This window comes from Schistocerca cancellata, chromosome 12 (assembly GCF_023864275.1).
Source record: "Schistocerca cancellata isolate TAMUIC-IGC-003103 chromosome 12, iqSchCanc2.1, whole genome shotgun sequence".
NCBI classification, from domain to species: Eukaryota; Metazoa; Arthropoda; class Insecta; order Orthoptera; family Acrididae; genus Schistocerca; species Schistocerca cancellata.
This window is the reverse complement of record NC_064637.1, coordinates 62,626,188-62,639,375: the sequence shown is the minus strand read 5'-3', so window position 1 is coordinate 62,639,375 and position 13,188 is coordinate 62,626,188. Positions and strand designations below refer to the sequence as shown.

General features: G+C 40.5%; 1 protein-coding gene across 4 annotated transcripts in view; it reads right to left on the bottom strand.

The window, feature by feature from the left end:
- LOC126109764 (neurexin-4) overlaps nucleotides 1-13,188 on the bottom strand; it is a 167,191-nt gene that overhangs the window by 92,423 nt on the left and 61,580 nt on the right. For all 4 annotated transcript variants that reach the window (XM_049914817.1, XM_049914819.1, XM_049914816.1 and 1 more), the window contains exons 7-8: nucleotides 6,091-6,270; nucleotides 2,118-2,279 (exon numbers count right to left, since the gene is read on the bottom strand). In XM_049914817.1, coding sequence (XP_049770774.1) covers nucleotides 2,118-2,279; nucleotides 6,091-6,270 — 342 coding nt within the window. The remainder of the gene's footprint in view (nucleotides 1-2,117; nucleotides 2,280-6,090; nucleotides 6,271-13,188) is intronic.

The following is a 13,188-nucleotide window of genomic DNA, read 5'->3' as shown; positions in this document are numbered from 1 at the left end:
GTTATGTTTAAACGCAACCTCTGAGTTTCCCTTAAGCATTATTGATGTGTTTACCCATCCCATTGCCACTCTCCCTGCTGCAGACAAGTTTCTTCTGCATCTCAGTGAATAAAAAGTATTTATCGTATGACATGTACCTCTTTGTGTACTATCAGCCATTTGTTTTCATATGCTGAATCATTTATGAAATATGATGACTTTTACGGGCATACAATTCCCAAAGCGCAGGCACTGTGCACTCCGCACGCTACTGCCCACCAAGTATAAAAACCAATAACTCGAGAACAAGATATCATTATACTCCAAATTTAAATAAAATTTTGATACCTTATCTACATTTCACACACAGCAATGTATGAGCTAAAATTAATGCAACACAAAGTTTTAAAATCAGATAATAAGTATGTGCATGGAACAACACCTCTTAGAACAAGTAGCAGCATTTGGTGAGCAGTACAACAGCAACAAACACACACTTAGCACGGAATGTAGAGAGCATGTCTGTAGCCGTAAAAGGGATCATTAATGGCAAAAGTTTGTCTTTATACATTTTTACTTTTTTCTGTCCACTTCTACGACAGTATCTGAAAATTTCCAGTTATAGTTATACAGGAGAAGTAAACACGAAATGAAACTCTGCATCCACAATTACACATTACTTGGCACTGCTGTACGATGAAACTTTTCACACTAAATTCTGGCACCTTTTAAAATCAAATACCACACACTAAAAATTTCTGCAGAGTTTCTTTGCTAGCCTAAAAGTACAGTTCTGCATGACAAAAGCTGTGAATTACTTGCAAAAATTATGTTGCCTAATATCATAGAAATTGATGTCTAATGAGACTTTCATCTATACCATCAGTGCAATAATTACTGTGTGAATTTTACTTATTCTGCTTTGGGGCAGGTCCTTGAATCTGCTCCACTCAGTATTGCACCCCTCCTTCCGCAATTGAGCAACATTGACTTACTTTCATTTGTCAACAATTGCTTGCATATTCTGTTTCCTTCTCTGTTGGCTCTATAACGCCTTCCATGTTTACTACCAGTAAAATTAATGAAATTTAAAGTAAGTTCTCACAACTTTCTGCAACGTCATTTCCTGCAATTACTTTTCCTGTTTGCAATGTGTGCTACTTTGAAGTGGATTGTGACTGTACCTGTAGCAGTCATCATGAAAATAGGCACATCAAAGTCATCTCATTATCTTACAGCACTGCCAGTTAGTGGTAATTTCAAATTATAGTAAAAATTCCAAAACATTAGACATCCCTATTATTAATTTCTAAAAGTAAATTCCTGCCAACTACTATGAAAATAAATAAATAAATAACATTCCAAGAAATCACCCAGTTGATCAAACAGCACCACTGACATCTTACGACTGAAAAAATACACATACATTCTGAAAGTTTATAGAAGCATGTGACACATATTTTATCATGAAAACATAAAAGCATTTCGAGACAAAAAACAAAAAATCACAAGAGGCTCAAAACTACTCCACACGTGTAATGAAAATTACAGTCACTAATGAATTTGCGTTTTGTTGGACTTTGTAGAAACATCCAGTAAGAAAGATGTTAAGAAAACTATAAAATTAATTTTGGTAGCATCTGAGACGTTATTATTTTATCATGTCACAACACATTTTACTTGTGAGAGGATCCCTGCACAGCAGGTGCGATTACTTGTACACCACTGCCAGGATTTTAGTTCCAACATCTCACTTTAATATGACTAAGAGTATTCTACACAGGACCTTGCTTCTACGATTCGGTGACTACCAAACACACATCAATGCACCGTTCCACGGAAGACTGAAACCGCACAATATCGGACGGAGACAATGGACATTTAGCTGGCACTGGCCTAATGCACTGCCTACAGTATGAAAACAAAACTATGAGACATGCAAATCACAGCTCACAGCACCTGTGAACTGCGGATAGAGGGTGTGGCCTCAAGGAGACTAATTTCATGATGGCCGATCTAATCACACATGACCACATTATTCACACTACAACCTGATTACCAGATCACATTGCCTAGTAATATTTAAGCACAGGTACCAAAAATGATTATATGCAACATAGATATTGTGCTGAACTTACCCTCACATGTCCACTTGTAAGGAAACTGTGATGCATTAGTAAACCATTGGGCTCATATGTACGAAAAGCAAAAGAAACATTTAATGATCGGACACCTTCGTAACCTTTCAGTTTCACAAATGATCCTGCAGTGAGGAATGTAACTGGTGTAACAGGGGGATCCTGAAACAGAAATTAAGCATACACATGAGTGGGTCAAAGCACATCTCCGTAATGCATTTGTGACAAAATGTACAGTGGCAAGCTAGCATTATTTGAACAAATGACAGAGGCATTCATATTAAATCAGAGCTGCTGCTTATTTTATTGACAACTGTTTTTGAAAAACACACTTGTTTTCATATCATTGAAGAAGAAACTGCAACCATTCACAATTTCTGAAAGAATGATTTATTTCACCATAACTAGTTTTAGGTCTACATCTACCAGATGACAACAAAGACCTTTTGTACAAATTTCACATGTTTCATACATTATAGGACAAAAATCTGAAATTTGTACATGAAATTTTTGCTGCCTTCTAAAGACTAAGCCCACAACTTATTACAACGAAATAAATAATTCATTAAAAATGTGTCTGGCTGAAGGGTTTTCTTCACTGATATTCAGAGTAACCTAAAAGTAAAGAGAGAGAACTGCTCATAGAATGCAAAACGCTGGTTCATTTGGTTTCACTGATCTATTTCAAGGAATACTACACTTCCTAAGTTGTAATCAACACTCCAAAGAAAGGTTTGATTCAACTCTCTATGCTAGTCCAGCTTGTGCAAATAATTGTAGATTCACAATTAATGATTCTCTGATATCTTAATTTTTGTTTTGTTTTCTATATTCAATGTCGCGATATCTGCAAAGTTTGGTTAACTCGTACATTCAACCCCAATCACCCCTGTGACAGTGTATTATCAAATTAACTTGTGTTCAAAGATATGTCCTATTGATCTATCACATCAGTTAGTTAATATGTACCATAAAGTTTTTCTTCTTCTTAACCAAATCAGTACCTACTATTCAAGTTACTCATCTGCTTTTTTTTCTTTAATACACTTCAACAACTTCTATTCTCATCTTCTCTGTCCTGTTTGTTATCTACAATTCACTTCTAAGACTACATTCGAGACAAATACTTTTATAAAGGACTTCCCAACACTTACGCTCATACGGAATAGTTATACTGCTTTAGGGGAACACAGTGAGAACCTTGCAAACAAATTATTTTATTATTATTTCTCTTTCCTGTCTCAGACGTTATGTCTGGTTAAAAATGGAAAGTGACGCGGACCTTGATCAAGCGTGACTTCCTTTTAATTGTACGGTATATGTTACATTGCACTTAGGAACTTTTGGGTAATTGAACATGTATCAATAATTACAGATTTCTGTAGTTGTATATATACGTTTGGATGTAGCTGTATTGCATTGATGTACTGGTGGATATTGTGTGGTATGACGCCTGTAGTTGATAGTATAATTGGTATAATGCCAACTTTATCCTGATGCCACATGTCCTTGACTTCCTCAGCCAGTTGGATGTATTTTTCAATTTTTTCTCCTGTTTTCTTCTGTATATTTGTTGTACTGGGTATGGATATTTCGATTAGTTGTGTTAATTTCTTCTTTTTATTGGTGAGTATGATGTCAGGTTTGATATGTGGTGTTGTTTTATCTGTTATAATGGTTCTGTTCCAGTATAATTTGTATTCATCATTCTCCAGTACATTTTGTGGTGCATACTTGTATGTGGGAACGTGTTGTTTTATTAGTTTATGTTGTATGGCAAGTTGTTAATGTATTATTTTTGCTACATTGTCATATCTTCTGGGGTATTCTGTATTTGCTAGTATTGTACATCCGTTTGTGATGTGATCTACTGTTTCTATTTGTTGTTTGCAAAGTCAGCATTTAGCTGTTGTGGTATTGGGATCTTTAATAATATGCTTGCTGTAATATCTGGTGTTTATTGTTTGATCCTGTATTGCAATCACGAATCCTTTCGTCTCACTGTATATATTGCCTTTTCTTAGCCATGTGTTGGATGCGTCTTGATCGATGTGTGGCTGTGTTAGATTATTATTGTTGTTGTTGTTGTTGTTGTTATATTATTATTCAATCTCAGGCCATACAAGCCTTTTCGGTTGCTCTTTGATGAGTCACTGTTTGAAAAATGACCAAAAATTTGGAAAAAAAAATTCTGCCCTGTAGGAAAGAGCATTTCACGCCGATTACAAACATGTATGCCATAATACCCAATTATAAGACTAGGTTTTGTCCGAAATTTGTCAATTGAAAAATAAAACAATGGAAAATCCAGGATGGAATGTAACAATATTATGAAAAGGACAGTTGCTACTCACCATATAGTGGAGATACTGAGTCGCAGATAGCCACAACAGAAGATTTTTACACTTACAGCTTTCAGTTAACGCACGCACGCACGCACGCACGCACGCACACACACACACACACACACACACACACACACACACACACACACACACACACACACACACACACACACACACACGACTGCAGTCTCAGGCAACTGAAACCACACTGTGAGCAGTAGCACCAGTGCATGATGGGAGTGGCAACTGGATGGGAGAAACGAGGAGGCTGGGGCGGGGAGGGGGAGGGATAGTATGGTAGGTATGGCGGACAGTGAAGTACTGCAGGTTGGGCGGCAAGAAGGGGGAAGAGGGGAAGGGGGGGGGAGTAGCAGGGGGGAAAAAAAAAGAGGAGAGAGAGAGAGAGAGAGAGAGAGAGAGAGAGAGAGAGAGAGAGAGAGGACTGGGTGTGGTGGTGGAATGACAGGTGTGTAGTGCTGGAATGGGAGCAGGGAAGGGGTGGGATTGGTGAGGACAGCACTAACAAAGGTCGAGGCCAGGAGGGTTACGGGAACATAGGATGTATTGCATGGACAGTTTCCACTTGCGCAATTCAGAAAAGCTTGCGCTGGTGGGAAGGATACATATGGCACAGGCTGTGAAGCACTCATTGAAATGAAAGATATCATGTTTGGCAGTGTGTTCAGTAACAGGATTGTCCACTTGTTTCTCGGTTACAGTTTGTCGGTGGCCATTCGTGCAGACAGACAGCTTGTTGTCTGCGATGCCTACATAGAATGCAGCACAGAGACTGCAGCTTAGCTTGTAGACCACATGGCTGGTTTCACAGGTAGCCTGGCCTTTGATGAGGTGGACAATGTTTGTGACCGGACTGGAGTAGGTGGTGGTGAGAAGATGTATAGGGCTGGCTTTGCATCTAGGTCTATTACAGGGATATGAGCCAGGAGGTAAGGGGTTGTATAAGGATGGACGAGTATATTGTGTAGGTTCAGTGAATGGCGGAATACCACTATGTGAGTGTGGGAGGTGGGGGGTGGGGGTGGGGGTGGGGGGTGGAAAGGATAGTGGGGCAGGACATTTCTCATTTCAGAGCATGATGAGAGGTAATCTAAACACTGGCGGAGAACGTAATTCAGTTGCTCCAGTCCTGGGTGGTACTCAGTTATGAGTGGAATGCTGGACGGTCAGGCTTTGGAAGGTGGTGGGAGACTGGAAAGGTAAGGCACGGGAGATTTGTTTTTGTACAAGGTTACAAGGATAATTACGGTCAGTGAAGGCTTCAGTGAGACCGTCGGTATATTTTCGCATTTTCCACTGATAGATTCAGGGCTACTTCAATTGTAAGCACTGTGCGACCTTACTCGATAAGGAATAAAGTGTTCTGAAAGATTATTGATAAAGTGTTCTGAAAGAGTATTGTCTGGTTTAGTGCTCATTTTGCCAGTAAGAATTTAGCATACTGCGTCATAATGGTGACATTACATTACATCTTCCTGTTACAATGTTTTAATTTGAAAAGTGTCTGAATACCAGTTTCTATTACGAGTCAAGATCACACAAACATAAAAAGACGTGGTAAGGAAATGATCTTAACACACTGGTGAAGTAAAAAATCTACAGTAACTCACAGGGCAGTGAAATGCTGTATTGATGGTCCGGTAGTCAAACTGATCCTGCCCGTACTCTGACGAGCCCTTCATAACACTTATCAGGTTGGTCGAGTTGAGGTATACATTTTCCATGCACCCTGTGAAGTTCTGGATGACCGCCAAGCCTTCTTGTTTATTAGGGACACCACCAATAAACAACTGCAGAAAGAAGTATACATTTGGAAATATAAAAACATTATTTCAAACATTTCAATCCAGGGAATTAATCCAATAATAATAAGGCACAAGGTTACTGATTATTACTCTCAATAAACAACAATGATCAATTTAATGATGTGTTTCACAAAAAAGGGTTCAACACTTACTATATTAACTATAGCTGAGCATAACGTATGCTTGGAAAATATAAGGTTTGGAATTGTTACAGCAATTTAGTATTATTAAAATATTCAAACATTGCTTTTCTTCCACAATTTCTGAATTGCTATAGCGACATAAAACAATGTGAAGCACACTTTATTTATGCATTCAAGAACATGCAATACTAGACCCTAGCACTTTTGCTAAATCCATGCATTAGACCACACTTTTAAAGGTGTGCTGGAATGTTTCACAATTTGGTAACTATATCTAACTATTGGCTCTGAGCACTATGGGACTCAACTGCTGTGGTCATAAGTCCCCTAGAACTTAGAACTACTTAAACCTAACTAACCTAAGGACAGCACACAACACCCAGCCATCACGAGGCAGAGAAAAATCCCTGACCCTGCCGGGAATCGAACCCGGGAACCCGGGCGTGGGAAGCGAGAATGCTACCGCACGACCACGAGATGCGGGCATATATCTAACTATTCTCCACACAAAATCCAGGATGGAATAACAACAACAACATTATGAAAATTATAGATTGCTACTCACCATACAGTGGAGAGACCAGAGTTGCAGACAGGCACAAGAAAGAGACTCCTAAACAAATAAGCTTTCGGCCAAAATCACACAACACACACACACTCAGCTCACAGACACACACAACCACTGTCTCTGGTTGCTGAGACCCAAGTCTGGCCTCGGCAGCCAGAGACAGTGGTCACGTATGTGTGAGCTGTGTTTGCATGAATATGCACCTGCAGGTTGTCTAATTCAGAAGGAGGCATTTTGGCCGAAAGCTTATTTGCTTAGGAATCTCTTTCTTGTGCCTGTCTGTGAGTCCACTATATGATGAGAAGCAATTTATCCTTTTCTTAATACTGGGTCAGTCCAAGTGAAGTGATCCAATACAAAATTAAGTTGGTCACTTGACATTTTTCAAATATTTTGGGATTTTTACGTGTGATTATCCTCTAACTGAGAAGTCTAAAACAGTTTTTAAAAAAATTTAACCTTGCACCATTACTGAATAGCGGCCATTTCTATTTGTAAGCACACAATTTTCAGTTTGGAGACATTATCGTTAATTTAATATCTCTACACTGGCTTAAGTTAGAACATTGCGACTGACACGCTTGTTTCAGAAAAGTCTCGTCTGCAAACAAAGTTTATTACCCAAAATACCCTAAATTAATAAATAACCAATTGAAATGACCTCCAAAATTTGGTATTGAAAACTCAGAAAATTCACTTTTTAGACACAAAAATAACAACCAAGGAATGATTTATCAGAGTGTTTTTTTCTTCTCTAGTGAGATGATATAAATATTAGCCTTGTATAGAGTAAGAATAAATTTTTGAAATTTGAAAATATTTATTTTTTTGTAAAGTTCAGGGCTAGTTATCTTTGGTAGGATCGAATATAAACATTTGACTTTTGCACATTTTGTCCACCTATATGACAGCAAAGAACTGTAAAAATTTCAACATTGATATTTGACTGTGAACAAAGATGTGAAATTTGAAAATCAGAAAATAATTCACATTACACAACAATTGAGCTTTCGGCTGTTGCCTAATTCACGTGTCATATTGATTAGATATGATCATGTTATTGTAGTTAATGTACTGAATTAGGCGCAAAAAAAATATATTATCTAGACAAATTTAAATTAAGTATTTCCAATTAACATAGTTTTGAGATATGATGCTTCCTAATGCTAGTAGTGATTGTTATGAACACTTATTTCTTCAGACAGCTTTAGTGATAAAGAATAAGACCTCCGAGTTGCTATGGTATGTTCAAGCACTGAAAGCTTTCTTTTTATGTATTTCATTGGTATCCAAACTTTATCACTTGCAGATTTCCTGAATGACATTTTTGTGCATATTAACCAGATTAACCAGCCTGCTGGCCGAAGAACATCATTGTTTTCCAAACTTATTCTCGCAAGCTGCGCAAGCCACCATTCTCCATCATATACATATGCCACTAAATCATTCAATGTTAAAGACAGAGATGTAATTTTACTAACAAAATGATCCTCATGTATTTCAATTTCCGATGTTACATAGGATCAAACTAAGTTTTCTGCAATGCCAAGGAATTTTTGGAACTGCTTTGTTCCTGTTACAGCTATATAGTTTTCAAATCTGGTTTGAAGGTTTGTTTTAATATGAAGAACTACCTCTTCTTTCTTGACAAGAAAATAGGTGATGCCTTTAATGTTATCCTTGCAAAAGGCATACATGTCCTCTATTGTAAGAATTTGGTCTGTGGTCTTTGTAGGCTGGTTTTACTCACTTCACATTTTGTTGAACCTCCTACTCCATCACATACATTTTTTACCATGGCAAGAAGCAAAAACGTGTCATTCGAACTCCAACCTACCTCTGGGACAACTTAAGTGCTATGGTCCAAGTCCTTGCTTTGAATGCAAATTGAAGAACTGCAAACTTTGTCTTTGTCATTTCTGAAGTACAGAACAGGTGGATCCACTGTTGCCTGGTCAGTGATCCAGTGGTATCCTTTTATTTCATTCTGAACCACAAATGAAAAGTTTTCTGCAAAATCACCTACGCCTATGCGTTTAGTTTCATAAAGTTGTCCTTTTTTGTCCTTCAAAAACTTACTATTACATTTAGAAACATAATGGTGAATTTTGAGATTTTCTAACTTATCAATTAAAGATTTGAAGTACTTTTCCTGAGATTTAACCACTGTTATCATTTCAGTACTGTCAGTTGTGACTCACTGTTTGAAGGTAACATTTTCAGGCATTCCCTCCTCAGATTCATTAAACAGTTCAAGAGCGGTTTCTTTACCATGGCATTTATCATAGAACTCATCATGCATTTGTAACTGTTAGCATCACAGACCATGAAATCTACGAGGGTAATACCAAAAGTAAGTCTCCTATTTTTTTATAAGTACATAGACCTGCTTATTTCTACAATGGTTTACATCAGTTTACAGCTTGACCATTTAGCTATTTTTCGACATAATCACTATTTCTGTCAATGCATTTTTGTAGACGCTGTGGCAGTTTTTGTATGCCCATGTCATACCAGCTCACCGCCATGCTGTTCAGAAAGTTATGAACCTCTTCTTTCACCTCGTCATTGGAGTTGAATCGCTGGGACCACAATTAATGCTGACAGTTACTGTGAGATTTAGAAAAAACTCAAACGGGCAATTCAGAACCAGAGAAGGGGCATGTTGAGCAAGGGCGTACACATTCTCCGTGACAACGCTTGCCCACACAACGCTTGGCAAACGGTTGCTCTCCTGCAACAGTTTCAGTGGAACATACTAACCGACCCACCTTATAGTCCTGACTTGGCGCCCAGTGACTATCACATGTTCCCTAGGTTAAAAGAACATTTGGCCGGAAAGCAATTCAGCTCCGACAAGGTGAAAGAAATGGTTAATAACTTTCTGAACAGCTGGTATGACATGAGCATACAAAAACTGCCACAGCGTCTACAAAAACGCATCGACAGAAATGGTGATTATGTCGAAAAATAGCTAAATGTTCAAGCTGTAAACTGATGTAAACCATTGTAGAAATAAACAGGTATATGTACTTATAAAAAAATAGGAGACCTTACTTTTGGGATTACCCTTATAGTAACTCTTTGCAGTTAACATAATTGAGTTTGCATCCAAAGTCATCAGTTGACATTTTGATGATATAAACAAACACACATGGAGCGTGTTCCTGAGGAGCCGGCCATAGTACACCACTTACGGTTTTTTGGTTTTGTTCTGTTTTAGGGTGCAAAAAACAACTGAGGTCATACACGCCCAAGTCAAAACTATAGAACACGAAGACAGAGAGGAGTTAAAAAAACGACTATACACCAGTCCCTATTGACATAATAGAAAACAGGCACGTGGAAAAAGGGCTAAAAAAGACACCATACTCTAGAAACTGAGGTTCAAAATTAAAAATTAAATGGCCTTTGCCACATTGCCATGGCAGGTAAAAAGTAAAGCGTGGTCGACAGCTCGCGTGTCATTTGCTAAAATGGCCGATAACTCAGATGAAAAACCCACGTGGGAACGTAAGCATTTAAAAAAATAGGCAGTCCATAAGGAAGTGGCGGGCAGTTAAAATTTGGGCGCAATGTGTACAAAGTGGTGTGGTAGCGCCACTTATCAAATGACAATGGTTAAAAAGGCAATGCCCATTGTGCAGTCTAGTTAAAACGACCTCCTCCTGGTCGGAGGGCCGAGAGGAGGTCGTCCACGCTACTGGGAGACGCTTAATAATCCTGAGCTTATTCCCGAGAAGGGAAGACCACTGGCGATGCCAAAGGGACACCACCACCTGACAGACAGCAACACTTAGGTCATCGGAGGGAATAGAGGAATTCGCGGGCTGAGGTACGAGGACTGCAGCTTGGCAGCAGCGTCAGCAGCCTGGCAGACCAACATGACCAGGAACCCACAGAAGCATCACACTGGCTCCACCAAGAGAGAGCAAGTGACAGTTTTCCTGGACCTGCCGCACTAAGGAATGGGCAGTGTACAGCGCATATAGACTTTGAAGGGTGCTGAATGAGTCTGAGCAGATGACATAATTGAAAAGGCTGTGTTGCCGGATGTACTCTGTGGCCTGATACAGGGCGACGGGCTCGGCTGTAAATACTGAGCAATTTACCAGAAGCTGATATTGAAAGACATGGGTGCCGACGAAGGCACACCCAACCCCACGGTCAGTCCGACAGCCATCAGCGTATACAAAGATACTATTGCAAAGTTCCATGCGAAGGTCATGAAACATGTGAAGGTCATGAAACTGAAGACGATAGACCAAGGCTGGAGTAGTGCCCTTAGGAAACGAATGAAGGCCGAAGTTAATACAGGCCGCTTCACGAAGCCAAGGTGGTGAAGGGTTCTCACACAGTGGGAAAGTTGGTGGGGAAGTTGCAGGTAGTGTGAAGTTAAGCCACCATAGCAAGTGGCCACAAGAGGACTCCAGGAGGTAGCAGAGAAGAGGGACGTGCCCGAACTTGCAATCGTAGGAATAATCGGAGGAAGCATAGGATGGGTGGCCACGCATGGCAGACAAACGGAATGCATATCTGCTGAGGAGAAAATCAGTGGTAGGACAGTGGTAGACCAGCAGCTTCAGCATACAGAGTCTCAACCAGGCTAGTGTAAAAGGCGCCATGGCCAAACGGATGTCACGATGGTGAATACTGCTGAGATGACGTAAGAGGGACGGACGTCCAGATGCATAAACAAAGTAACCATAGTCGAGTTTCGAACTGACGAGGGACTGGTGCAAATGCAGAAGGGTGGTCCGATCAGCTCCCCTGGAAGTACCATTGAGGACACAGGACACTGAGGAACCGAGTACAGCGGACTGCCAGGTAAGACACATGGGAGGACCAAGAAAGCTTCCTATCGAGCATGAGCCCTAGGACTTCTGCAGTTTCACGAATGGAAGGGCAACAGTCCCAAGATGTAAAGATGGTGGGAGAAACGATTTGCACCACCAGACATTCATACAAATTGTTTTTTCAGTCAAAAAGCGAAAGCCAATGTCAATGCTCCAGGAGCAAAGACGATCAAGACATTGCTGAAGACGCCACTCAGTGAGACAGGTCTGTGGAGAACTGCAATAGATTGCAAAATTGTCAACAAAAAGGGAGCCAGAGATGCCCGTCGGAAGACAGGCCATTATAGGGTTAATGGCGATAGCAAAGAGGACTGTGAGGCACGCAATTTTCCCGGATAAAGGTGTCCAACAAAGCAGAACCCACACATACCTTGAAAACTCGGTCTTTTTAAAAATGCCTGAAGGAAACAGGGCAGGCCCCCAAGGAAGCCCCACGTGTAAAGACTATGGACGATACCAGCAGGTGTCGTAGGCCTTCTCCAAATCAAAAAACATGGCCAGTCAGCGATTTCATCACACAGGTGGACAAAGTAACGAGATGGTCAACTGCAGAACACCATACTCGAAATCCACACTGTGCATTCGTCAGTAAATTGCAAGACTCGAGCCTCCATATTAGCCGGGCATGAATCCCCCACCTTGCAAATGCAACTGGTAAGAGAGATGGGATGGTAGCTAGGAGGAAGGTTTTTGTCCTTACTGGGCTTAGGTATGGGTATAATGGTGGCTTCATGCCAGTGTCCAGGAAATGTGCCCTCTGCCCAACTGAGGTTGTACATGTTAAGCAGAAAGTGTTTGCCTACAAGAGAAATGTGCTGCAACATCTGAATGTGGACAACATCTGGCCCTGGGCCGAAAGATCGGGATGAACTGAGAGCACGATCTAGCTTCCTCATAGTAAAGGCAGCATTGTAGCACTCACGATTCGATGAAGAGAAGGGTATTGCCCGAGCCTCCTCTACTCGTTTCTGATGGAGGAAGGCAGGGTGATGGCGATAGAAGAGCCCGAAACTTCCGCAAAACGGCAGCCTGAGGTGTTGGAGATAGCAATAGGGTCCACGATGACACTGTCAGCTACTGTCAGGCCAGAAATTGGGGAATGGGTCTTGGTCCCAGTGAGCCACTGGAGGTAGGCCCACTCAACAGAGGAAGGGGTGGAACTGTTAAAAGAACTAGTGAATAAAATCCAGCTAGCTCTTTTGCGATCCCAGAGAACGTGACGACACTTTGCACACATCTGTTTATAACGAACGCAGTTTTCCATCGTAGGATGGTGGTTAACAACACGGAGAGCACGTGCGGTGTGCGAATTGCATCAAGGCCTGCCTCAGTCCAC